General features: G+C 32.5%; 3 protein-coding genes across 8 annotated transcripts; 2 read left to right on the forward strand and 1 right to left on the reverse strand.

Moving 5' to 3' along the window:
• Positions 1–402: 402 nt before the first annotated feature.
• Positions 403–4,191, forward strand: LOC100818526 (adipocyte plasma membrane-associated protein). The gene is made up of 5 exons (XM_014761976.3): positions 403–1,121; positions 1,522–1,592; positions 1,992–2,223; positions 2,898–3,030; positions 3,663–4,191. Exons 3-5 carry the CDS (start codon positions 2,054–2,056, stop codon positions 3,879–3,881), a joined length of 522 nt encoding a protein of 173 aa, XP_014617462.1. The 5' UTR covers positions 403–1,121; positions 1,522–1,592; positions 1,992–2,053; the 3' UTR covers positions 3,882–4,191.
• A 3,212-nt stretch (positions 4,192–7,403) lies between these two features.
• LOC100798788 (protein STRICTOSIDINE SYNTHASE-LIKE 4) lies at positions 7,404–12,199 on the forward strand. Its single transcript, XM_003533740.5, has 6 exons — positions 7,404–7,626; positions 7,735–7,950; positions 8,199–8,269; positions 10,027–10,263; positions 11,318–11,450; positions 11,777–12,199. The coding sequence occupies exons 1-6, from the start codon at positions 7,480–7,482 to the stop codon at positions 12,047–12,049; spliced, it is 1,077 nt and encodes a 358-aa protein (XP_003533788.1). The 5' UTR covers positions 7,404–7,479; the 3' UTR covers positions 12,050–12,199.
• A 1,325-nt stretch (positions 12,200–13,524) lies between these two features.
• On the reverse strand, positions 13,525–27,459 carry LOC100819601 (ATP-dependent DNA helicase Q-like 3). Of its 6 annotated transcripts, XM_006586982.4 has the most exons (20): positions 27,328–27,459; positions 27,074–27,242; positions 26,449–26,556; positions 26,321–26,328; positions 26,130–26,213; positions 25,707–25,847; positions 25,586–25,620; positions 25,059–25,142; positions 22,699–22,787; positions 22,187–22,339; positions 22,004–22,100; positions 16,677–16,680; positions 16,409–16,558; positions 16,247–16,339; positions 16,085–16,150; positions 15,873–16,006; positions 15,261–15,355; positions 15,038–15,165; positions 14,668–14,774; positions 13,525–14,263 (listed from the first exon to the last, which is right to left on the reverse strand). In XM_006586982.4, exons 2-20 carry the CDS (start codon positions 27,228–27,230, stop codon positions 13,783–13,785), a joined length of 2,214 nt encoding a protein of 737 aa, XP_006587045.1. In that variant the 5' UTR covers positions 27,231–27,242; positions 27,328–27,459; the 3' UTR covers positions 13,525–13,782. The 6 variants fall into 6 exon arrangements, with proteins under 6 accessions (XP_006587045.1, XP_040861347.1, XP_040861346.1 ...); XM_041005413.1 differs by having other exon boundaries at positions 16,247–16,558; positions 22,004–22,088; XM_041005412.1 differs by having other exon boundaries at positions 16,247–16,558.
• Positions 27,460–27,685: the final 226 nt, after the last annotated feature.

Raw genomic sequence — 27,685 nt, forward strand, 5'->3', positions numbered from 1 at the left:
AATGTTGTGGTACTAACTGGATGTTAAATTCCCTCTATGAAATGTTAGAGAATGGAATGGTTGTATTGATTTAATGTAACATGCACTAGAATGGGTGTATTGTTCCTCTAAAAAAAAGGGTGTATTGTATTAAAATTACCACCGCCTTGATTGATTGGCTTAATTATTTACTAGTAAATTATATTAAGGTGTTGAAATTTTGCCTTGATATAGAATTCTTCACGAAAGCACTTATCAGCACGACAAGTATCAACACTTTTTTTTCTTTCAAAACTTTACATCTTAGTACATGGCGAATGCTTTTTTAGTTTATCAAAAAATTCTAACTCAATTGATTAAGTAGAGTACATAAGTTATTATAAACTCCAATATCATTTTCAATTCTTACATATAAAAAAAAAGTACATGACGAAGGACATTGGCCATTTACTGAAGTACACACCATAAGCTTGAACTAAATTGAGTAGGGGAACACAGTTCAAATTTGACTACTGACGACTTTGACACATGGTAGGGATATCTGAACAAACAAATCCTGCTTCAATTATGACAACACATGTTGTTATTCGGGTACAACAGTAATTCATCTATGGCTTAAACTTTTATAACATTCCGTCTTAACATAATATTAGAGCGATTGGCTCAAATATATAGCATGGCTTCCAATCTGATTAGAGTGAGCTCAAGCTTGGTTCTAGTAGTTTTAGTAGCTCTCACAGTGCAAATCTTTTACTTCTCACCCATAGATCCAGTTTTGCTGGATATAAAACCTGCGTCTTTAACCATAGACAACAAATTACGGGTGAAAAGTTAATACTTTGTATAAGGTCTTATCTATGGTGTTAAAGAATTAGTATTTACTAGCTACTTTTCTTTGCTATATATATTGTTTTCCATCTCAACAAAATATCAGTATGCTTGGAGAATGACTTCTGAAGGAGTCAGAAGATGTTTGTGTGGATAAAGAAGGGACTCTCTATACAGCTACTCGAGATGGTTGGATTAAAAGATTGCGCAGGAATAAGGGAAATTGGGAGAATTGGAAGCATATGGATAGTGATACCTTGATAGGAATCACAACCGCAAAAGAAGTTGGTATCATTGTATGTGATGTTACCAAGGTAAAATAAACTCTTAACCCAACCAAGGGGTCTAGTTCAGTTGGCTGAGGGTTTGTGAGTGTTGTAAAGTGTGTTCAATTCTTACGGATTAAAAAAACTCTTTAACCCAAGCAAAATGAAACTGTCTTATTAATAGTATATGATAAAGAAATATTTTATCTGGTTAGGATATTGAATAGCAAGAAGAGCATATGCATAATTACATTTTTACTAAATTGCGGTTGCAGACACATTGCAACAACAATATTTTGGTCGCAATTGTGGTTACGGGCCGCAATTTAAAACCATGATTTGTAGTCTCTAGGATTCGGCAAATAACTTCATTTCTAAGAAAGCTAAAAGTCTGACAGGTGGAACATATATATGCTGAAAAATTAAAGAACACAATTATGATTTGCAGGGTTTGTTCAAGGTTACAGAAAAAGATGGTTTCAGTGTTCTCATTTCACAACTGAATGGTTGTCAATTAAGGTTAGTCCCAGACAAACAACTAATTCTTATGCAGATTGCTTTGTGTTTTATTCAGTTCTATGTTCCTATCACAGGATAAGCTTAATTATTCACTTGCATAGTTACTATTTAATTTTTGTATCTTAAATGTGAAATTATCTTCATATATAGTATTGTGTTCATAGTTCCGTAGGACTTGGGTACCATGATGATATCAATCGTGCAATCTTCCACAAATTATATTGTCAAGAAAAATACTATGAAATCTAACATAATACACAAACATAATAAATGTCAGATATTCCTAACAATTCCAAGCTTCACTTGAATGAATATTCAGAGGCAATTTTATTGCATCCCCTAACTATGAAACTCATTTTTGCTACTGCCATGAATTTTAATGCAATCTCATTTTTGCAGACGATGCGATAGAAGCCTCAGACGGGAACATATATTTCAGTGTTCTTAATACCAAATTTGATATGCAAAATTGGTATTTGGATGTGCTAGAGGCAAGCTCTCATGGACAAGTTCTCAAGTACAATCCCACATCAAATGAGACTGTTATTTTCCTCAATAATGTTGTTGCCTTTGCCAATGGGGTTGCACTCTCCAAGGACGAAGATTATCTTGTGGCATGTGAAATTTGGAAGTAAGTCAATTTCTTCATGGAGTTTTCCTCTGTTTTCTCTTTGCCAATTAATTGAATCTCTTGTTACCTGCAGATGCAGGCAGATGCAGACTGCAAAACAATGCAATAGTGTTATTTTTATCTTCACAAATAACTAAAAAAGATAAACTAGAGAGGTTGAGACAATGTACTGGTCCCTTCTAGTTTTTGAATAGACATTTAACTCTGTTATGTTTTTAATGAAGTGGCTCTCACTCCTCTTATTTTGTTTAATAAAGTGACACAAACATTTTTTCTTTATCAACAATGATTGACAAGTGTTAACAGCTTGTATTTCTTAAATAAGTGGTTCAGGGTTCAAATTCTGATTGACTATTGGATATGAAATAGATTATTTTAGAAGGAAAATATTCACCTATGTGCGCTATAGTCTCCAACAAAGATTGGTCATTGTTTCTTCTTTAATACTATATTCGGGGAGGTGAAAGTTTTTTAAAAATTAGAGGTAGTGTTAATGTCATTTTAGAAGATTTGGAAGGAAGAAAGCTCAATTTTCCCTTATTAAAAGGTCCTGATATAACTTTTACTAGGAATTTCAAATATCTTGAATCAGTCTCTACATATTAATTGGTGCACTTTCTATCATCTTAACAATATATTTTTTTTTATCTAATGTTAATCTTTTTGTGAATCAGATATAGGTGTATAAGGCATTGGTTAAAAGGAGCAAACAAAGGCATAACAGATGTTTTAATTGAAAACCTCCCTGGTGCACCTGATAACATCAATCTTGCTCCTGATGGATCTTTCTGGATCCCTTTGATTCTGGTACTATTACTATGATTCTTCACTATATAAATAGTCAGAGATTATTGTGTGACCATGTGTTTATTAAACCCAAGATAACAGTAAACTAACTCCAGCAAGCACTATTTATTCTTTTTAATGCATGTACACAGGAGGCGTATCAAGTGGAAGAGTGCTTATAATGAAAGAGTGAGAGGAGTAAATCTAGAGTGTCCAGCCATACATGGATAATTAGGATTAAAAGTTATTGAATGATCACTTAAAAAAGTCATAAAACTTTGTGATTTAATTAATAATTCATGTATGGTTAGATTGACTCTTTCATACTCTCATATTAACACTCTGACTAAAATAGAATTTTAGTTCCTTAATCATCTACATTTTTAGGGTTTGTTTTTGTCACTTTATAAGTTCAAAAAATTTCACTTTGGTTCCTTATTTTGTGTTTGTTAGATCAAATTAATACTTTAGTCAGTTTTCTATACTAACATTGACAATTTTAGTTTATTTAGAATCTTTCGTATATACCCACCCTATTCAATTTTTTATCGGTGCATATACATACTAAAATAGCATTAAGTACACTTGAAGATTGAACCTCATATATATAGGACATGATATTGTATTATTTTTCTTCAACATTGATGCCACAGTTGACTTCTAAAGGACTGGAGTTTGTGCACAAGTACAAGACAACCAAGCACCTGGTTGATTCATTTCCAAGGCTAATTGTGGTGAATGTGGCAACTGATGGCAAGATTATTAGAGAGTTTGATGATGCTGATTGGAAGGTTATTACTTTTGTGACTTCAGCTTTGGAGTTCGAGGACCACCTTTACTTGGGTAATCTTAATTGCAACTTTCTTGGATAATTACCACTGAATAGCACATAGAAAAGCGAATGAAGTTCAGCTCTCATTGAATAAGGGTGTGCGTGTGTCTCAACTTGGATCAAGCAAAAGAAACATCTCCTAATGATATGTATGATTCAGAGTTCAAATTAACCAAACAGATACTAAATAAGATAATATCGTCCCCATTAAGCAAATTTATTGTTCACTTTTGGTAAGTACCAAAACTAGTAGTATTCTCTTATTAACTGAAAGAAAATAAAGGAAAAATTGAGGGTTGAGTAAATAAGAAAGACCAACAATCAGATAGCACCATCACTTGAAAGTTCAATACCTCTAAATGTACCCAAAAAATAAGAAAACTTGAACAGTTATATTTCTCACGCAACAACTCCCAATTTCACCTCACTCTCATGATGCGAAATTCTTTGCAATATCTCTTTCCATAATGAATAAATGAAGAATTGAATATCAATAAGGATAAATAACCATGTCATATATGGTTAAGTATTTTTCACTAAAAAAATATGGTTAAGTATTTGCTCTTTATTAGTATAATTGTAATGTTTTTAAATAAATAAAAAATATGATTGAATTTTTTAATAATTGAGATTCAATTGAAGTATTTAAATAATTGGAAGATTTTATTGTTAAAAAATTCAATTGAATTTTTAATTTTAATGAAGGAACCAATGTATAATTAAGCCTTACTTAGGAAAGGTAAAAAGCGAAGAAAGAGGATCGTATCATCTTGCTTTGCGCATGCGGTCCAATGCGTTGCGTAAAAGACATTGAAACAAATCAAATGGCATAAAGACAGCACGGTGGTGAAAAACGGAAGGACCAAAAAAGAAGCATAATTCACGAATAATTAAGGTAAAGTTCTAAATTCTAGTAAGCACGGCATTGACACTTTGCCTTGATATGGAATTCGCAACGAACGCACTCAGAAATTTGAAATTTCCACACCCTATTCTTCTTTTTTATCGTTCAAAATTTCACAATATATAATCATAATACGTGGTGAAGAAGATTGTCCAATTTTAACACCCTTTACTCTGATATACATATAATTAAAAAAAAATATATAAAAATTTAAAATTTTATTAAATCAATTTTATTCAAATCACTTAAATAAATTTTTACGTGGGTAGAAGGGTCATATTCGTTTCACTGTTACCACATAAAGCTTACTAAAAACATCATCAGAGACTCAAAGAAAGGTGCTCTAAGTTTACAAAAGAACTCAAGTTAAACAACAAAATAAAATAAATTACCATGTAATTAAAACAGAAACTCATGCATCATCACAGGATCTAAACACAACACAATACAAGGAGGGTGAGTTATCACATTTCTAAATTAAATACAAATAAACAAAGACATAAGTAAAATACATCATAAAAATATTTATAACATAGTTCAACTTAATACAGTTCACGTCACTTCACCACTTTATCATTTAAAATTCATTTCACAATCACCAATCACATTACACATGAATCACACACTCGAGTCAAGACGTAACAAAACTCGTCAATTTCATAATAAAAAATTCACAGACTTTGTGCAACAATTATACTATGACTCAAGTATATATGCAATGTGGTACCATGTCAGTGAAAAATCACACTAGGGTGCTTATGAGTACATAACAAGACACGCCACACAATGAGTATGTCAGGTCTCTTTCACTAAGTAAAATCATAAGGTGACCAGTCAGGGTCACTCTATTTTGCGAGAATGTTCCAACCATGTGATATCAACATAAGCTTAAAGGAGCACTCAAACTGAGTGTATTTAATTCTAATGCTTAAACTCCGAAGAATCCATTAGGGTCTCACCTTCTTGATTCAGGTCCAACCCCTAAAACAACTTTTGCACGCGGACACCAATCAAATTATATAATACTTATGACCTCACACTTGTTTTCAAACACGTTTAACACATTGCATTACAAATTAACACTTTAGGTTCCTAACCTCGAATCATATACTTTCTTCTAACACCTCACACATAAATATTTTTCTCAAGGTAAACACCAGTTGAGTTATTTTATAATTCACAACTCACAATACAAGTATTGTTACATTAAGTATTAATCACACACTTATTCACAATCATATCACATGTCCACAGTTTAACATCTCACAATGTCATAATCCACCATCACAGGTTCACGTTTATCCCACATTAACACATGCTCAATTTATCCCTTACACACAAGTTCAATCACAATTTCATGATTTCAATATAGTAATTTATCACGCTAATCTAGTAAATCTTATCCAAAACACAAAAAAATTATACAAAAATACTTCTCAACACATGGGGAGTAAAACCCCTCAAATAATTTCACATAATCATATCAAAATCAAAGGAATCAAAATCATATGTAAAAAACACAAAAATACCAAGAACACTCAATTTTATCAACCAATTCACATCAAGACATCAATTGGTTCGTCAAACATAAAAATTTGGTAATTATGATAATAAAGGAAGAATTTTAATACAATAAACATCCTAAAATGAAACTTAATCTGATCCTCTAAGGATCCCTACACATGTTCATTCTAATCTCAATTGCGATAAACTCATCCCTTACCTCTAAGCGAGCTCACGTGTGTAGTTCGACAATGATAGAAACATTCCTAGCAGTTTCCTAAGATTCTCAAGTTTTTTCTCTGGTTGTTTTGCTAGGATTTTCAAGCATTAGAGAAAAAGAGAACGAATTGGAACATTCATTTCACTGTCTCTGTGCTATACATGTTTTTTTTACCCTATACATTATTTTACCAATCCCAACGGTGAGGATGTGTGAAAATTAGTTCCTAACTTGATATTCAAATTTCACAACGATCTAACGAGTCGGGAATCATAATTTTACTTGGACGGATTTAAGTGTATGCGGAAAAAAGAGAGCTCCGTGCGAGGGACATTTCTCTCAGAACAGACATTATTTTACAAATCCAACGGTGGGGATGTGTGAAAATGAGTTCCGAACTTGGTGTTTAAATTTCATAACAATCAAACAGTTAACGAGTCTGAGATAATAGTTTTACTGTGAAAAATTTGAGTGTATGCGAAATAGAGAAGGAGTTTTGGAAGAGTGAGAAAGGAAAATGAAAGTAACAGAAAAAGATCGTAAGATGTAAAAGCTGACACAATATGTCTTTATTTATAACTAGGATACTCCCAACTTATTATTTATTCTATTTTTTATTTTTTTTATTTTATAAAAAGAAACTCAATTTTACTCCCTATCAAATGAATAAATAAAATATTTTTTTATTTTCTAAGAACATATATTTATTTTATTTACCTTAAAATCATTATTTTATTAATAAAATTATTTCTTCTTATTTATTTAATTACAAAAATCTCATTATTTTTCTAAAATTTTATTTATTTTTAAATAAAATTCTTTTTAATTTATTTAATTACTATTGATGACTTTAATTATTGACACATGCTTCAATTATGTCCAGACATGTTGTTATCGTGTACAACTGTTGGATAAATGTATTATTCATCCATGCCTTAAATTTTTAGAACTCTATCTAACATAATACTAGAGCCAGTCTTTTATAATATTAGAGCATCTAGCTCAAATAGCATGGCTTCCAATCTGATTAGAGTGAGCACAAGCTTGGTTCTAGTAGTTTTAGTAGCTCTCACAGTTCAAATTTTCTACATTTCACCCATAGATCCAGTTTTGCTGGATATAAAACCTGCTCCTTCAACCAAAGACAATCAATTACAGGTGAAAAGTTAATTCTTCTTAATTCTTATATACATGGTCTTTATGGTGTTGAAGAATTAGTATTTACTAGCTACTTTTCTTTGCTATATATGTTTGTTTTCTTAACAGAATATCATTAAGCTTGGAGAAGGACTTTTGAAGGAACCAGAAGATGTTGTTGTAGATAAAGAAGGGACTCTCTATACAGCTACTCGAGATGGTTGGATTAAAAGATTGCGCAGGAATAATGGAAAATGGGAGAATTGGAAGCATATAGATAGTCATACTTTGCTAGGAATCGCAACAGCAAAAGAAGGTGGTCTCATTGTTTGTGATACTTCCAAGGTAAAATAAACTCTTGAACACAAGAAAAAGTAAAACTGTTTCAATAGTAGATAATCAAGATATATTATGGTTTAGGATATTCAATAGCAAGAGGAGCATGCATGCATGGTTACATTTTTAGTCTCTGTGATTTGGATAATAAATTTGTTGAAAGGACAAAGGCTACAAAAGGTAGAAATATTGTAGAATATATATATATATATATATATATATGCTGAAAGATTAAAGAACATAATTATGATTTGCAGGGTTTGCTCAAGGTTACAGAAGAAGATGGTTTTAGTGTTCTTGTTTCACACGTAAATGGTTCTCAGTTAAGGTTAGTCCCACACAAACAATTAATATAATTCATATGCAGATTGCTTTGTGTTTTCAGCACTTTTTTGTTTTTATCACAGAATCACTTGCATATGGTTAGTATGTTTATATTTTAAATTAAATGTGAAATTATCTTTATAGTATCCACAAGCTTTCAGCTCAATTATAAGGAGATTCCCCCAAAAAAAGAAAGACAAAATCACTTGCGTGTTTGGTTTTGCCTTACCTTACGTGCATAAAAAGCATAAAAAAATGGGGCACGGATCCTCTTTCTGCATAAACGTGAGAATCTGACGTGTGTAACCTTTGAAGTGACATAAACCAAAACATTCTGTTTGGATTTATGTTTAATTGCCTAAAATTATATTAAAATAATAACTAACATGATAAAAGTTCGCTTGATTAGTTATAAATTAAACAATTGATTTTGAATTTAAAATTAATTTTAGTTGAGATAACTTAAACTTCATTATTAGATAAAAAATAATAATTCAATATCAACTTATAAAAACAAATTTACAAAAGAGAAATATCATAAGTGCAAAAATATTTAAATAATGATTTTGTGTGTCTCTAACTTTCTCATCTATATTATTTATTATAAATGAATAAAGATAAATACCAAAAACGATATTATATAATCTATTATATTATATGAATTGTTGTATTCATATTACATCTAGAAAATACTAGTCCAATCATATACTTGAGCTACAAACAGTTGTGTGTACAAAAATTCATATTACATTTCTTTAGGCAGAGTTGCACGTGAGGCCTGCTAGCCAGTACAATCCGTCACGGAAGAGAGTTGTTATTGGCACTATTGATGTGAATGAATTTTTAATGTTATTTTAAAAAATTATTCTTTTCATGAATCTAATTTTATTAGATATTTATATAATGAAATTATATTTCTGTTAATTATAAATATATTTTATTATAGTTTATTACGATTCGTTATACACTGGACAAAAACGGAATCGTATTCCGTTGGACATCCCGGATCACCGGAACAACAACCACCCTGATAAGGTTATGGGTTGGGTGGTGCTTGGTGGATGGGTTCAGATCTATGGCGGAGATGGTTTGGTGTAGGAATTTGATGAATGGAAAAAAAAAAAAAAAAAAGAAGGAATTTCACAAACTTTGGTAGTATCAATGAGTTAGGAAGGGGTGAAATGATTTATAATTGAGAATATATAAATATCAAATAACTTAGGAACATATTTTTTTATTATAAAAAAATCACATATATTAACTAATCATTTTCTGATTAAAAAACATATTCCTTAATTTTTTTTTTGCTGCAAATTTGTGTACATATTCCTTAATAGAAATTATTATACTTTTGTAGAAAATAAAAATGAAGAAAATTATGGTGTATTTTTTATCTATTAAAAGATAAAATTTTAATCTTAAAATAAAAAAAGGAGAAAAATGTGATAATAAAATCTCTTAAGATAGGAGAGTTAAAGATAGTTTACTCATAAGACTATTTTTTACAAAAAAAATTAAAAATAGAGTAAAGTGTAATATATTTGTATTTATCAACAAAGAGAGTGTATATCTCAATACAAAAAGGGAAGACAGTATAATACTTCTCTTAGATATGTAGTGTAAAATATATTTTGGTAATAAATTTTTTTAAAACTAATAGAATTTTTTTAAAAAAAGTAAAATTTCATAAATTAACTCAAATATGTCATGGAAGAATATTTTAACATAATTTAATAATTTACAATATCCTCTTAAAATCAGGTTTGCAGACGATGTGATAGAAGGCTCAAACGGGAATGTATATTTTAGTGTTGTTAGTACAAAATTTGATCTTCAAGATTGGTATTTGGATGTGTTAGAGGCAAGACCTCGTGGACAAGTTCTCAAGTACAATCCCACATCAAATGAGACTGTTATTGTTCTTGATAATGTTGCATTTGCCAACGGCGTTGCACTCTCTAAGGACGAAGATTATCTTGTGGTTTGTGAAACTTGGAAGTAAGTAAATTTCTTCATGGAATTTTCATGTCTCTCTTAGCCAATTGAGTTTACAAAACAATACAATGATGTTCTTTACTTATTTTTGTATCTTCAAATAAATAAGAGAATAATTTTATTATAAACCATCGTTTATAATAATAAGAAAATCATTTTTACAATAATTACCTTAAAATAACATATCAATATTAATCTCTAATTAATTGATATTGTAATTTTTTATATTAGTAATACATAACTATTAAACTCAATAAATAAATTAAGTAGAGGTTGAGACAAGGTACTGGTCCTTCAAAGTTATGAGAGAAATGATAAAAAAAATATACCTCATTTTAGAGAAAATTGAGGTAGAAGAAAAGAAAAAAAATGATAGATGTTATAAATGACATAATGAAAAATAAATAAAAATAAAGTGAAAATAAAATAAAACGAATATATTTAATTAGTTTCCTAAAAATTAAATATACATATATGAGCATAGCCAACATTATTGCTATTTCATAGTACAACCGGCTTAAATTATAAAAATGATGCTCTTCATTTTCGTTAGGATATATATATATATATATATATATATATATATATATATATATATATATATATATATATATATATATATTAACAAGTATATAAAATTTAAGAAGAAACAAAATTAATTTTAAAAGTTAAATATTAGTTCTTGTAATTTGATTTTTTTGCTTTTCATCCTTGTAAAATTATTCTTTTATTTTCAGTTTTTATATATTTGTTTTGTTTTTAGTTTTTAAATCACTTTAGAGCTTTGAATAATGAAAAAAAGGTGTTATCTAAAATATTATAAGGATGAAAAACAAAATGTATTTAAATTTAATTATATAAAATTAATAATTAGTTTTGCATCATAAAAAGATAAAAAAAACATATATTTTATATTATTAAAATGTCCTAACTAAAAAAAAAAAATTTACAAGAAAATTCAAATATTTTTGAATAAGTCTTGCCATATTGATTTGTTCGTTTTCTATAATCTTAACTAATTATTTTTATCTAATGATAATCTTTCTATGTGAATCAGATACAGGTGTTTGAGGCATTGGTTAGAAGGAGCAAACAAAGGCACAACAGATATTTTCATTGAAAACCTTCCTGGTGCACCTGATAATATCAATCTTGCTCCCGATGGATCCTTCTGGATCGCTTTGATTCAGGTATTATTACTATGAATTCTTGGCCACACACACACTATCTTAAATTTTTCGGTGTATATACATCATAAGATAAATGTTAGTCATACTATTTTTAATATTCTTTATTATTGACTAAATTTTTTTAGAAATTTTAAATTTTAATGAATTTCATTTTTTATTTAATTACTCCCTCGATTTAGAGGTAGAACCCACAAACATATGTGATTTTCAATCAATTTCATTCAATAACAGATAGTGTTAAAAAGTTTGAGAGGGTTGGTAACATATCTGGCGAGCTAAAATATGACATGATACCGAATTGTTTTTGGTAAATGTTGATGTCACAGTTGACTTCTGAAGGATTTGAGTTTGTCCACAACTACAAGATAACTAAGCACTTGGTTGCATCGTTTCCAAGGCTAATTAACCTTGTCAATGGCTGCAAGAAGAAAGCAACGGTGGTGAATGTGGCAACTAATGGCAGGATAATAAGAAAGCTTGATGATAGTGATGGGAAGGTGATTAATTTTGTGACTTCAGCTGTGGAGTTTGAGGACCACCTTTACCTTGGTAGTCTTAATTCCAACTTTGTTGGAAAATTACCATTGTATAGTGCATAGAATAGTCAAGTTTAGCCCTCCTTGAATAAAGGTGTGCCTCAGCTTGGATCAAGCGAAAGAAGCATCCCATGATGGATATGTATGATTTAGACCAAGCACATGTAGGAGAATATTGTTCCATAATGCATATTCTCTGTTCACATTTTGTTAGTACTAGAACTAGTATTCTGTTTTTGACTGAAAAAAAAATAAAGGAAAAATTGAGTGGTAAAAAAATATGAAGACCATCAATCGGATAGCACCATTGCCTAGTGTAGTACCTCTAAGAGTGTTGCTAGGTGCACCCAGCATTCTAATAAAATGGCAAAATTATCCTTGCTTGATTTTTCTCTTACGGATCAAGTTGATCCGGAAGTCTTTTCCAGGTCAAGTTGATCCGGAAGTCTCTTACGGATCAACTTGATCCGTAAGAGGAAAAATAAATTTTTTGTTAATTATACAATATATTTAAAAATATTTATTTTGCTAATCAATTAATCATAATCATAATTCATGTTAATCAATCAATCATAATTTCCTAAAAGAGGATATATCTATATATAATCATAATTCATTCTAATTAATCATAATTCCCTAAAAGAGGATATATCTATATATAATCATAATTCATGCTAATCAATCAATCATGCCAATCAATCATAATTCCCTAAAAGAAGATATATCCGAGAAAATTGAATCTAATTCAATCATAATTAACATGAATTATGATTATATATAGATATATCCTCTTTTAGGGAATTATGATTGATTAGCATGAATTATGATTATGATTGATTGATTAGCAAAATAAATATCTTTAAACATCTTGTATAATTAACAAAAAAATTATTTTTCCTCTTACAAATCAAGTTAATCTGAAAGTCTTACGGATCAAGTTGATCCGAAAGAGACTTCTGGATCAAGTTGATCCATAAGAAAAAAATCAAGCAAGAGTAATTTTGTCATTTTTTTAGAATGTTGGATGCACCAACAATAATGCTGGATGCACCTAGCAACACTCTACCTCTAAATGTACCAAGAGAAAATGAGATGGGTTCAACTGTTAAATTTCTCACGCACAACTCCCAATTTCATCACAACTCTAGACTGTGAAACTCTTTGCAATCCCTTTCCATAATGAATATAGAAATGCATATCCATTGGGATAAATAGACATATCATATCATATTTAGTTAATTACTTGTGCTTTATTGGTCAATATTTTAATCATAACTCTACACTCCCATGATATCAAAGGGACTCACCCAACAAAAATAGGAAACGCAGCAGAAATGGCCATGGAAGATATTCCCTGGTAGATGGCAACAAATTCAATCGGAAATCATACAAGCCAAGAAAACCGACATTTTTTTGTAATTAGAAAACTGAGTTTTATTATCTCATCAAATTCAAAAAGTAGTGGACTAAAAGCACAAAAATTGATCATGATTGCTTCTCTTTTTCCTTTTTGGCGAATACATGATTACTTCTCTTGATTCTTGAAAAAGCACATTAGCTTTTAATTAACAGTTGCTGCAGGATTGTTTCCTTAATGTTATCGCTTAGACAAGACTTTGATCCAACAAAAATACACAGCATCAATCGTGCTCTGAACGCTCAAATGGAATTTTATCCTTATAAGAAAAAAACGAAAATGATTGAAAAACAGCTATTTGATTTAGAAAAACCAAAGTTGGCTGTCGATACTTTGCAACTAAAATCTGAACTCAATAATAGTAGCCACTGGATTAAGTCTACTGTATCCTCATCTTCTTTTCAACTCTTGATGAATGCCTTTTGGTGTCATGTAATTGGTCCCCTTTTGCTTTCCTACTATTTACGAATTCAGAGAAGGATGGTATCTGTGGCAAATTGGTACTAAAAGAACCTTCCATTGGCAAGACACATGCAGAAGTTTCTGATCTAGCAGTGCCTGAGTGTTCATTGCTGGTATCTCTTGCATAAGGATCTAAAGCAGGTGGCGATGTGAGGGGCTGTTCAGCTGGTGTGAGGGGCTGATTAGCTGGGATGAGGAGGTTTTCAGCTTCAGACAAGACATTCATTGAGGTAGAAGCATTAATTGCACTAAGTCGGTTGATCAGTTCGCTAGAACTTGCAGTTGTCAGCCATCTTACAGTACTTGCCACTTGCGAATAATAGAATGATTTACCAACCTTGCCATATTTCTTGTAGCATTCTTCTTCAAGGAAAGATGCTGATGTTTCCATTTCAATCCTGAACAAATGTATTAAATTGAGAAATATGGATATAGCTCATATCTCAACTGTCATTGTTGCTTCTAATTGTTGAGTGGTAGGGAAGGTGTACCAAGCACAAGCACACATGCATGTAAACAAGGACTTGGAACTAGAGAACTTATGCTTTAGCTGTGATATAATTTAAGGTGATATTTATCATCGCCATCAATATATTATGGGGAAACACTTGGTTTTGGTATTTAAATAATTCATCTTTAGCAATATAATGATGTGATCTTTGAACAAGATTCATATCAATTAAGTTTCACTGTTAAAGCAAGAAACTATCGAGCAATTGAGTGGATGGTTTATTTTGTTTTGGCAGAAGGAGTGGGGTGATAGAAGAAAAACTAAAACAAGCAAGAAGGATGATAAACATACTTGAAGTTGTCAAGCCGTTGCTGAACCTGTTTTAGAGCATTTTGTAACCTTTGCCTGCTTGATCCTCGCATTGGATCAGAAATAGCATTTTTGTCAACTTTGTTGCTCTGTAAATCAAATTACATAAGTGGGTATGCAGACAGTGGAACAGTTTATCTCTATTGATCTTAACAGTACTGAACTTCAAAAAGAAATAGGCAGAGACTACAAAAGAATCAAAGAACTGTTCTGCCTTTCCCAGTACAGATTGCTTCGGTACAGTTTTTGCTATGTTACCACCCAAAGGTTCTAACCATGCAAAATAGGATAAGGCATAAAAGAATAGGAGAATTTACGTTTTTAACTAACAAAGTGATCAATTAAGATAAACCTGTTTGTAAGCATTATTATTTCGATAGAAGTTTTCTTCTGCCCGTTGTAACATAGCAAGCTTTTCACTCACTCCCAATTTGGATTGAAGCTTTGACCGGGTTAGGTTGTTGACAACCTCATTACCATCTGCCAATGAAAATTCATCCACATGAATCGATCGTCTAATAACCACACTTCTTCACCCCAAGAGTAAAACACAAGCAACTGAAATTAGGTACTACCATCTGAATCAGATATATCTTCCTCTGATCCACTAGCTTCCTCATCCTGATTCCAGAATTCAGATAACTGTTCTCCGTTAATTGCATCAGTGGAACTGAAAATTGGAAGTTGTGAATAAATCAGAAGCTAGACTTCATTTCATTGGATTAATTAATATAGCAAAAGGCAATCACCATCAAGCCAATTATAAAATACACAAAGAATAACCATAAAGTGATACAAACAAGTCAGACCATACAATCCTCATGTTGGAGGAAACTACTCAATAGTCAAATTATGTTAACTCCATTGTTTTCTTTTCTTTTTATGTTATTGGATAAATACAAGCGAGAAGAAAGTCCCATGGTAGGTCCTATAAAATCACACACTAAAAAAGCACAACCTTGAGGCAAAAAGCTCTCTTAAAATTCCATCTTTATACCCATATAGCCATATCAGATAATGTCATTTGAGTAACAAAATAAACCATGGTCTGCATGTGGTACCTAGCATTCATAAAATTTATCATAGCACAAAAAACAACAGCTCATGTATACCCAAAATCTGTTCTGTTTATCAACTTTAAGTTCAATTCCTAATGCATAATAGGCTTCTTTTCCCATGAAAAGCACCTGGTCATAAAAACTCGAGAAGAACCATTTTTCTGGCGTAGAGCACAAGCAGTTGTGAGATCCTCCAAATATCGGGCAACTAAGTTTGGATGTCTGCAGCCATCACATGTTTTTCCACATAGTGATGCAGTTACCTGCTTTTAACAAAGATAATTAATAATCCACAAGGGTCAACACGGAACACACCACATATTACCTAGGTATTTCATTACCTGTTCCCCAAAACTCTCGAGAACCCTTTTCCTGCGACATCCAGACCCTTCACAATATTCAACCATCTACATAGTTACAGATACATTCCATTTTGTAAGTATATAATGGCATGGTGCATAGCTACTTTGTTAAAGGAAAAGCACGCAGAGATTAGATGTCACCAGATTGAAAGCAATCAGGGACATTTTGGATGATTCTTCTTGTGAACTAGATGACTGTGACTTCTTGCTCACTGATTTACGTAATATAAATTCCTGACACAGATTGCAATGAGAAAACAAGTCTAATAAGAAAAACAAGAGCAAAGTATCAAGTAAGCCAACCATTCTTTTGCGATCATCTACCCCATAGTACAGCAGACTTCTAGATGGCAATTGATCACGACCAGCTCTGCCTGACTCTTGATAGAATGCTTCCATTGACTTGGGAATGTTGAAGTGGCATACAATTCTGACATCCTTTCTATCAATGCCCTGGTTAATTTGGTCTCAAGTTATTACCAGCAATTCACGAGTATAATGAAGATTACAAATGTTAAAACATCACAGAAATTTTAGTCAAGCTAATACAAAATCACCATGTAGTACGTACCATTCTGAAAGAAGACCAAAGGCTCAGTAACTATATGCAACAGCACAGCTCCATGCAGAGATTAGGAAAAAAAAAAAAAAGGAATACATCACAATCTCAAATAAATAAATAAATTCTTAGCATCATACTAAAATCAGAAATGTTGTAAATATACTTGAACCAGTAATTTATACCATCTTACAATTGTGGGTTTAGGCCCTAACTCAACCTTATAAAAATAGCTTAAATTTGGAGAGAACTAATCACCAGGAGAATATGGTGGAGGCTTTTTTTTTCCAAGATTCACGGTCATAAGCTTTCAGGTAGTTTAGCTCATGAGACACCATATTACTTGAAGAAAAATTTTCCCCAGCAATATCAATTTCAAAGATGATCTCATGCACAGTGGCAGGCTTTGAGACACATGCCACAAAGTGACGAAAAATCAGTTGACAACTTGACATAGATCAATGTGGTCATTGTCAAACTGTCCTCCTACACAAAATTTTGAGGCGGTCAACTGAATAGACGACTTTTGCCCAAAAATCATGACTTTTTGATCTCTAAAACCTAAAATAAATAATTGCAGTTAAAACTAGGTAGTAGCATTAAGAGGCTTATGTAATTGCAAATCACAAAGTATCAATTATTTTCCACACCTTTTGATAGCTTATTTTGATTATTGAAATTTGCAGCTATTTGTTCTCCAACTCTATCCATAACTTCATAGATACATGGCATGACAAGTTTTCTGTCACCAACTACAAGCCTTAAAACCTTTACAGTGCAATCACACATATACTGGATACATTTCCAAAATGCATCACATAAACAATATTCATCACTTGTTTGCCCTCATTTTACCAGTATGATTACTAGTAGTCCAGTCTTCAAAAGCAAACAAAGATCGAAGTGCATTCTTTTGTTATATTATACATTGTAGGGTGAGATAAGCATTTGCAAACCTTGTGAATGTTGATTTAGATAACTCCTTTCATTGGAATGCTTTCTATACAAGTTTAGGACCCATGTGTGCCTATAAATGGAAGTTGTGACTTTTTGCATCTGCAATGGTATTAAAAAATATCGGAAGATAGCCAATGTCTTCAAGGTAGTGAGCTAAACAAGGAGACCAAAATAACTTTGTTCTCTTCTCCTCTAACATCTTTCCAGTTATACCACAGGATGTGAAGCATCGTCTGCCACAAGTTGCACTACATTTTTTTTTGCTCGGCAAGTTGCACTACATTATCTTCCCTAATTTCTTCTACCATGGAATTCAATAATTCAAATATTTGTTTGACATCCTTGATTGCATCACAAGTGTCAAGAAATTTTAAGAAAACAATTGCTCTTTGACTATAAACCAAAAAATTGGAAACTGACATGTCTTTTCCATTTATCCAACCATCACATATCAAAGTACAACCCCATTTTTTCCATTCCAACATGTATTTAACTTTTTCAAGTAAGATACATCTATTTCAGGAAGTAAGACATTTTAACCCTCTTCATATTCACCATCAGATTTCAGCATTTGGACAAATATAGGAATTCTTAAACTGATTCAATGACAAAGCATTGCCATAGACACATTAGGAAATGTCTTGAATCACCAACTCATTGATCTTTCAACACCTCAAACATTGTTTTTTGCTTCATAGTTCCTAGCTTTCCCTTAGCAAATGACTTCGTTGTTCCTTTTTGTGTATAATCTTGTGTGTGTTTTTTTGTCTTGAATCTATGGACATAAACACTTCCTTGTTCCAATGAACTATGACGTGAGTAAAAAAAAAAAAGAACCATGAAGGAGAAGCAGGGAACTATGAAGCAAAAACTAATGAATATGGTGTTGAAAGATAGGGAGTCTGTGATTCAAGACATTTGCAAATGTATATATGGCAATGCTTTGTCATTAATTTGGTAAGAAGTTTTATTTGTACAAATGTTGAAATTTGTTGGTGAATATAGAAGGGATTTAAAGCATCCTACTTATCATGAGAATAAAGTATCTTGAAAAAGGAAATTGACAACATCCAAGTAAGTTTCGAGAAATACAAGGTTGAATGGGAAAAGTAGGGCTATACTTTTATGTGTAACGGTCCGACAAATGGAAAAAGGCAAGTCACTTACAAAGTTTTGGTTAATATTCCTAGTGAGACTTTTTTCTTAAAATTTGTTTACAGTAGTGATGTTATCAAGGATGCCAAGCTAATATTTGAATTATTCTATTCCATAGTAGAAGAAACTATGGATGACAACGTGGTGCAAATTGTGACAAATGGTGCTTCTTGTCTCCATATTCAACTCTACCTTGATTTAATCCTTAAAGATAATGGATAGCCTAAAAATTTTATAATACCATTGCAAATGAAAAAAACTTCATTTATAGGCATACATGGGTTATAAAATATAGAAAATAGACAGGAGTTAGCTAAACAAGCAGTCATAAGACTTGCAACTTCTTATCACACCCAACCATATATAAAAAAATGTTCCTTGGTCTATGTTTGCTTCAAAGGAATGGGCTACTAGTAATCATTCTAGTAAAAATGTGGGTAAAAAAGTTATTAACATTGTTTTATGGGTGCTAGATTTTGAAAATCCATCCAATAATGCTATAAGTGTGTGACTCCACTTGTGCAAGTTAAGCATTATAGATGGAAACTCAAAACCTATCATGTCATATATCCATGAAGCTATGGATAAAGTTAAAGGACATAGTTGCAAACTTCAAAAATAAAGAGTAAAGATATAAAAAGGTGTGGAAGATTGATATTCATTGGAATTTACAATTACATAGGCCTTTCATGTTATTTCTTACTACCATAATCCTAAGTAATTCTACTCTTAAGTTTTATGGACTACAATTATTTATTTTAGGCTTTAGAGATCAAATCATGTTACTTTGGTAATTGAAAATTTACTGATTCCTTATTTTATTAGGCTTCACTGTGACAAGACAAAACTTTAATCCGTATAGTTTAGTTTTTATTTGGTTTATATGAGACCATTGAAAGAATGGTCCCAAACAAAGGATTAGTTAATTATAGATGCAAGACACCCAAGGGACTTTTTGGTAAGAACATGACACTGAACACTAGAAAAAGAAGTAACTTGGTCAGCTTTAGACTAATTTCATGATTCATGACAGTCAAGATATAGTTTTGATTTTTATTTTGTCTTTTAGTTTGACACTGCAACTCTTTTGTGAGAAAGTTTTGGTGGAGAAGACAAAGAGTTACAAAAGCAAGAAATGAGAGTTTTGAGTCTCATTTGTAGTGCTACTGGTGCGAAAGAAATTGGAGCACATTTGATCAAGTCCATATTAAGAAATAAGAAAAGAAATTGCTTAGAGCAACAAAGATTAAATGTTCTTGGTTGTCAAACTCATTATTATGTTTTTCTTTCTCTAATAGGTCCAAGAACCTTGAATGTCAAGGTTGATAAGGGAAAAACTACCATAATAGATGAGAATGAAAGTGAAGAGATAGTTGGAGATGTATAAGAATAAGGATGAACTCACATTGATCTTAGGGCTGATGAATAAGAGTACAAAACCAAGGCGTAGAAAGTAGGAAACAGTAATCTGCATTTTGTCATCTTTATGTTTTTTTTGAGGGGTTGAACACTTTGTGCATTATATAATGTTATCTTTTTGGCTTGTCATTTATTTTTAGGGGGTTCTTGATAATTATAATACATAAATGTGTTTTATAACATGAGCACACCACCACCTACTAATAATAAAAACATTTAATTATTCATAATACGATTTGATTCACGATTCAGATATTAGCTCCTTCAATTCACAATTTGAATCCCAATTCAATAACCTTGGTGGTCTAAATACTAAATACATTTATCATGTGATGGATGAAGTCATTTAATATGGGATACAAGAATGGTGTGTTATTCTAACAATTGATGGCAATCATTGATGATAGGTGGTGGCGGTGTTGACAAGACACTGGTTAACAGCAGGACAAGCATATGACAAGATACATGGTGGGAAAAATGGAAAGAGAGAGGGAGAATGCATGGACATCAGGTCGGCATGTTGTTTATTTTTTAATTGTTACATATTTAGTTAATATGTATTTTGAAACCCTTTTCTTAATTCATTTTACAAGATATGAGTATCATAGTGTCAGACATACCCAAAAAATGTAGCATAGCTTGTGTTTTATGGTTAACATCAGTTAAGCCTAGGATGATTATTGAGTCGTCTGAGTTATATCTTCAAAGTCAGTTCAGTTCTCATACACATTAATTGTTTTAAATGGATATAGTTGTCATTATGATTATACTAGGGTGATAAAAAAATAACAGAATAAAAAAAATTAATAATATAAAAGTAGTGGGAAGTTTATTAAAATTAGAAGAAAATTTTGAAATTTAAGAAGTGGCAAGGGTAAAATTGTCCAATGAATTGAGTACACCAAATGGGGTAATTTCCATTATTAATAGTTATAGATAAAATATATCAAATATGTTTAATATACTGTGTCCTAAGCAGTGTTATCAGTGTTGGCTCATGGCAGTGAATCAAAAGTGCATCCAATGGTGGTTTTTTTTTTTTTTTTGCACTGTGCAGCCAATGGTGGTTATGTTAAAAAAACAAGTATAAAAGAAAAACTGCAAAAATAATCTGCCGAATATAAATGACAAAATAATAAATTATATCAAGATTATAGAAACATTTCTTAGGAAATTAAAAATCACCAAATCTATTTCAAAATTAAGATAAAAAACACAAAAAGGCAAACCATAAAACAATTATTGGATGTTGAACAAAAAAATAATGTAGTTATGAAAATGGTGGGTAAATTATAGTACATGTATTGCTATTACCTTTTTATTTTACTTTAAAAATATTTTCTATTCTCCATTTCTGCTATTTTACTACGAAATTATTTTTATAATTAATTGGTTAATTGATTAGTTATTAGTATAATTTTAAAACAAAAGTGCATATAATAAAACTAATAAAAAGGAATATAATAAATAAAATTAATTATAGTAATTTATATATTTTAATCTATCAACATTATTTTCAATCTTTATATTGGTCCTGTCATGTTTGGTCAAAAGCATAGTTAATAGCACGCTTTTGCACTATGAAGGTGTCATGGCCTTTGGCCACTACAAAAGTCCCATGATAGGGCATTTTAGCTCAGCAGATGTCGCACCCAATATCAAACCAGAATTCATTGTAATTCATAGCTGTTATGGCCGCTACTGTGAACAGGAGCCAAAAAACTCACCTCCCCCCACCCCCACCACCACCACAAAGCAACATGTAATTGCATGCTACTTAAAACAAACATAAAAAGGGGAAAGCATACCCAAAAGCAACAGTAGCAACAACAACTTTTATCTTGGAAGATATCCAATCATCCAACACCGAAGTTCGCATTTTATTATTCAATCCTGCATGATAAGCTGAAAAGACCTAACATAATATATGAACATTGTAACAACTGAGTTGTAGACAATTAGCAAAGAACAGTAAAATTATATAAAAGTACCAGCACATGAAATGCCATTTTGGGATAGATTAGTTGACAAGTCATCACACATTGAACGTTCAAGGCAGTACACTATTGCACAGACATCTCCCAGAGATTTGAGTGTATTAGATAAATCAGCATAAGCATCATCCAACAGATCTTTGTATCTAACTGTATCATTAAGAAATCAAATCAGATTTTGAATTTAAAAATTATAAATTAGCTGCATCTCATACAAAATCAACATCTAGAGCTATCACCAATAAAACTCATGTAATTGGATTGCTTAAAGTAGCCTAAATAGAATAGCATGCAATTCTTTTGCTTTGTTCTATCATCTTTGTCATTGAATCTTCACCATCAATGGTAGCAGACACTAAGATTTATGTAGCGTGTGGATTGATTTATCATTTATGCACCAGTCAGATTACATGTCATATAGGACAGCTATATTTCACCATTACTAGCATAGAAATCATGGCATAAAAGCTTTTTTTAGTTATAAATCCAATCAACAAAGCAGAACTAACCTTCATAATATATATTAGGACGATTAAATGAAGACTTGAGCATTAATGGATTTTGCATCTGCAAGGATTCAACTACATCCTTCTGAACCCTACAGAAAAATGAATATCCAAGGAATCAATGCCACAGCGTAATTCCCATTTCTCTCCCCTCAAAACATAAAAATTTGAGATAAGAATGAATGAGAATGCCTGTACCAAAAAAATTACCCAGAATGTGCAATGATCATTGTGGTAAGATGAGTGTTGACAGAATAACTAGCAAAGAATAATTTGACAATTCAATAATACAAAAAATCCTTTCATGATACAAAATATACCAGAAGTTGCTTGTTATATATATAGACTAAATTATTGTTTTGGTCCTCTAATTTTTAAATGGTTCAATTTGGTCCTCTAATTTATAAAATCAAATCAAGTAAGTCTTTCCGTCTAAATTAAAGCTAACGACGTTAACATAGGAAGGTCACATGTCGCTTTTACACTTTTTGGCGGTTTAAAAACCTCCAGTATGTGGTCTTTTTTTATACCGCATCTCCAGTGAGAGCATGTTCATGCGGACAAAACTTTTGAATGATATCTTTGTTGAGACACATGACAGCGAGCCATCCAAAGGCACCATTGCCATCGCCCTACCAAACGCTCTTGATCTCTTCCCTTCCCAGCAGAAGCCATCCACCCCCTGCATTCAAAATGCGAAACTGATAGATACAATCAACTTCCTTCAATATCACAAAGTTCCTTTCTGGAATCCCCAAATGCATCTCCCTCCACAACCATATTCAGATATTCCCCCTTTTCACCTTCAATTTTCGCTTAACCCCAACACAATCCCACTAAAGCAACCCACGTGCTTTCTCATCCTCGATTAAGACCATTGGATCTCCACCCTCACAATAAAATATTTATTTCAAGCCCCAACCATCCATTCAGTTTCGCATTAATTTTCCATTGGCTTACCATCATTATCAAATTCAAAACACTCCCCCATCAACTTTCCACACATGCTTGCTTTTACTCACTCCAAATTCATCACCACCAGAAAGAGAGAAAGAGAGTAGAGTGAAGGTGTGGTTTCAGTATAAAAATAAAAAATAAAAAATAAAAAAACAACATCACTTACTAGCGGTTTTTAACTTTAATTTAGACAAAAGGACTTAATTGAACTGATTTTAAAAATTACAGAATCAAATCGAACCATTTATAATTTGAGAACCAAAACAGTAATTTAGCCATATATATATCACCTATAGGAGAATAACAATTGCAAAACCCTGTGACAAGCGGACAATTGCCAAATTATTGTTCAAAACCAGTGTTGTTAAATGGCGGCCATGGCGGCGCCATGGCGGATTTTCATGGCGGTTTTTCGAAAAAACGCCACCGAATAGCGGTGGCGTGGCGGGTTTGGGATGGCGGCGCCATGGCGGTCGTGGCGGTTATGGCGGGGTGGCGGAAAATGGCGTTTTTTTTTTTGCTTTTTGTCCGCGGTAGGAGTTGGGCTGACCCGACCCAACCCTACCCGGTTATTCATTCAGCTAAAAGACCCTCTAGCACAGCTCTGTGATTCAGAACAACCTTCCATCTAAGAGAGAACCCAACCGCGAGCCTCCCCTGCACCAGCCGCGTCCCTCCCGCACCCCACACGCGCACCCAGCCGCGACACCCGCAGCCGCACGCGCACGCAGCTGCGACGACCTCCGGCAGCGACGCACCGGCACAAACGGCGGCGACGAGCTCCGGCAGCGACGCACCTGTCACGAACGGCGGCCTGCAGCGAGAAGTTCTCGCGGAGAAGACGAAGCTGTCGCGAATAAGAAGAAGACGTAGGTTTTCTTAATTTTATTTTTGCTGTTTGGCACCCCCTGTTTTCTGTCTGCAGCTTTTTTTTTCCTTTTGTTATTTGACACCCCTTTTTACTTTTAACAGTCCCTTTTTTTTTTCGTATTTGACACCACAATTTTTTTTTCTGTTCAGTCCTCTTTTAAATGGCTGAGTTTATTTGAACTCTTTAATGAGTTTATTTGGTGTTGGTACTTGATTATTGTATGAACTCATGAAACTTTTTTAGTTTATTTGAATGCAATCCTTTGTTTTTTTCAATTTCAATGAGTTTATATATATGTTTTTTTTTTTTTTGGTCCGCCATGACATCCGCTATTTTCCGCTACGCCATCCGCCATATTTTTATGGCGGATTTTTTACTTTCCGCCATGAACCGCCATCCACCATTAACAACATTGTTCAAAACAATATGCAAGGTTGCTAAAGCAGAAGCTTGAATATGAAATACAATCATGAACAAAATTAAAATGTAACAAAATAACAAGCTAATTTATCATAGAAATCAAATTAAGACTCACTTAGGCACAGCAGTAGCAGTCAAAGCTAATATTGGTACATCTGGTAGGTGGCTTCTCAAAGAGGATAGCTTACGGTAGCTAGGTCTGTGTTCCCAAATAGAGAAGGAAAAGAGAATTGTATATCATGAGAATAAACTCTAATTCATATGTATATAATGGAAATTAAACACAACCACCCACAAACTCAATCAAATATTCAGATATTGGATAAAGAAAACCCAAAAGGCAAAGATAAGAGACATAATGGAATTCAGCTGGAATCTATTGAAGTACAATCAAGTACTACCAATATTAACATTCTAGCTTTAGCATTAGCATAAAATGTAAAAATAAAAGAAAGCATATATACAAGTGAATGGAGCAAAAGAGAGAATGAATCTAATATTCTAATTATGCGGGCACTAGGGAAATATTAGCATATAATATTTTAATTGCCTTAGCAGAAACATATAGATCCAATAAGATAACCACGAAAGAATTCCAGCATGACAAACTCCAATTGGCTTGTTGCAGAATGGATGACAAACCTGAAATCATGACCCCAAGATGAGATGCAATGCGCCTGAAAATTTTGCAGAGTGAAATTATTAACAGAACAATTAAATTCCAGCAGAAACAGAAATTTGAAATGGTCTTTCCAGCTCACACCTCATCTATCGCAATCAGATTTAGCAACCCCCTGGTATAAATCTTTGTCAGCTTAGTCATAAACCCTGGTGTTGTTATCAACTCTGGAGTCACATATAGCAGCCTCGTAGAAGGTTTTCCAGAATCAAGGTCCTCATGAATCTTAAAACATAAACGATAAAAATCACTTTCCTGAATCAATAACACTAGGGAACAAGTGAGGAATTGGTTACAATAAAGATGGTTAGGCTAGACACAATGATAAAGTTGCTGCCTTGCTACTCGCTAGGTGATAGTATCAGTCATTGATTCAAGCTCCTAGTATCAGTCACATTGCTTGCAAGATGAGTCATCTTACATCTACCCCAGACCCCACTAGGTAGGAGCAGGGAGTCTCATGCATCAGATTGCCTATCATAAAATACCAGCATTTTAACAGCTCACCTTTACTTTTGCATCTGTTGTTTTCGTTGAGGAGAGAAATTCTGCCGCTATGCCTTTCTCCTTTAGTGCCATTACTTGGTTTTCCTAACTTATAGAAAGACAGAAAAATGAGCCAAAACAAGCTTTTAATTCAGAAAATCAACATGTCTGAAAAAGCCATAAATTCGATGTAATTTAAAAGATTCACATACCATTAAGGCTGTCAGAGGAACAAAAGTCAGAAATCACATGTGTCCTAGCACACAAAACTAAGTGAATTACCAAGCAGCAATAAGCTCAGAAAAAGTTACAAAATTTATAAAAGAAGAATGTGATTCACCTATTAAAGGGCAAACGACAAGCACAATGCCTGCTTTTGCCAATGCAGGGATCTGATAACACATCGACTTGCCTCCTCCAGTTGGCATAAGACAAAAACAATCTTTCCCTGCAGCCAAAAAATAAAAATAAAGAGCCACAATCAATGGAAAAATCAAACTTAAATTACCACATGCTAGGGGTGTGAAAAAAACAAACAAACCAAACTGATCTAAAATTGAACTGAATTATATAAACCGAACCAGTTTGAGAAAACCAAACCGTTTTTATAAAGGGGTTTAGTTCGGTTCTCAGGAAAAACCGAACCATATATGAGTATAAAATAGATAACCAAATTGAACCGAATCGAGCCTAAAAAACAAACCAAACCACTTTATAACTGAACCTAAATTGAACCATTTTTATAAAGTGAAGTGGTTTGTTGAATCAATTCGGATTTTTTGGAAAATCCAAAAACCACTTGTGAATCAAATAGTCACTTCTCTTTCCCTAATGCAAAGAACACAAGTTGAATTGATATCATTAATCATCAACAATTCTCTAAGGCACCAATTACTACAAACACAAAGAAAAAAATACCATAATTCAATTTTTCTATGCTTTTAGAGAGAAAAAGGTTAATGCACCTGAGAGCACAGCTTGAATAGCGTCCAATTGCATGTCCCTGAAATCGGGGTACCCAAAATGCCATCTCAGAAGCTTCACCAACGTTTCCTTGCGGCGCAATTCCTCCCTCTTCTTGTTCGCATTCGCGTCGCTCAGTGGCAATGCCGACTTCTGCATTTCGATTCCAACCTGCCAAACCAAAAATCGGTCAAAGAATTCGCCACAAGAAGAATTTGAGAATTGAATTGCTTGAACGTGCGTCGAAAGTGCGAACCTTTGATCGAAGGGTTTCGTGAATCGCTCAGTGCAAAGCCGTTAGCGGGTTTTTCTTTTATTTTCTGTATGGGTCAGAAATTGAATTTGGACAGTGAATGAATTGCGTCGGGCCTTTTATATATGCTTAGGTGAGTGAAAAAACAGGGTAACAATTTAGAGCAAAAGGAGTAAACAAAAAAAAGAAAAATATCTCTTACTTACTAGCATAGGAAGAAAAGAATAATTACATTAAATGATGTTTATAGATTTTTAAATTTAATAATAATAATAAAAATAATCAATCATAAAAGATTTTTTCCTATAAAAAATACCACGTGACTTTACTATATTAACTTTATTCTAAAAAAATTAGGTTA

The sequence above is a fragment of the Glycine max genome, chromosome 9 (assembly GCF_000004515.6).
Source record: "Glycine max cultivar Williams 82 chromosome 9, Glycine_max_v4.0, whole genome shotgun sequence".
NCBI lineage: Eukaryota > Viridiplantae > Streptophyta > Magnoliopsida > Fabales > Fabaceae > Glycine > Glycine max.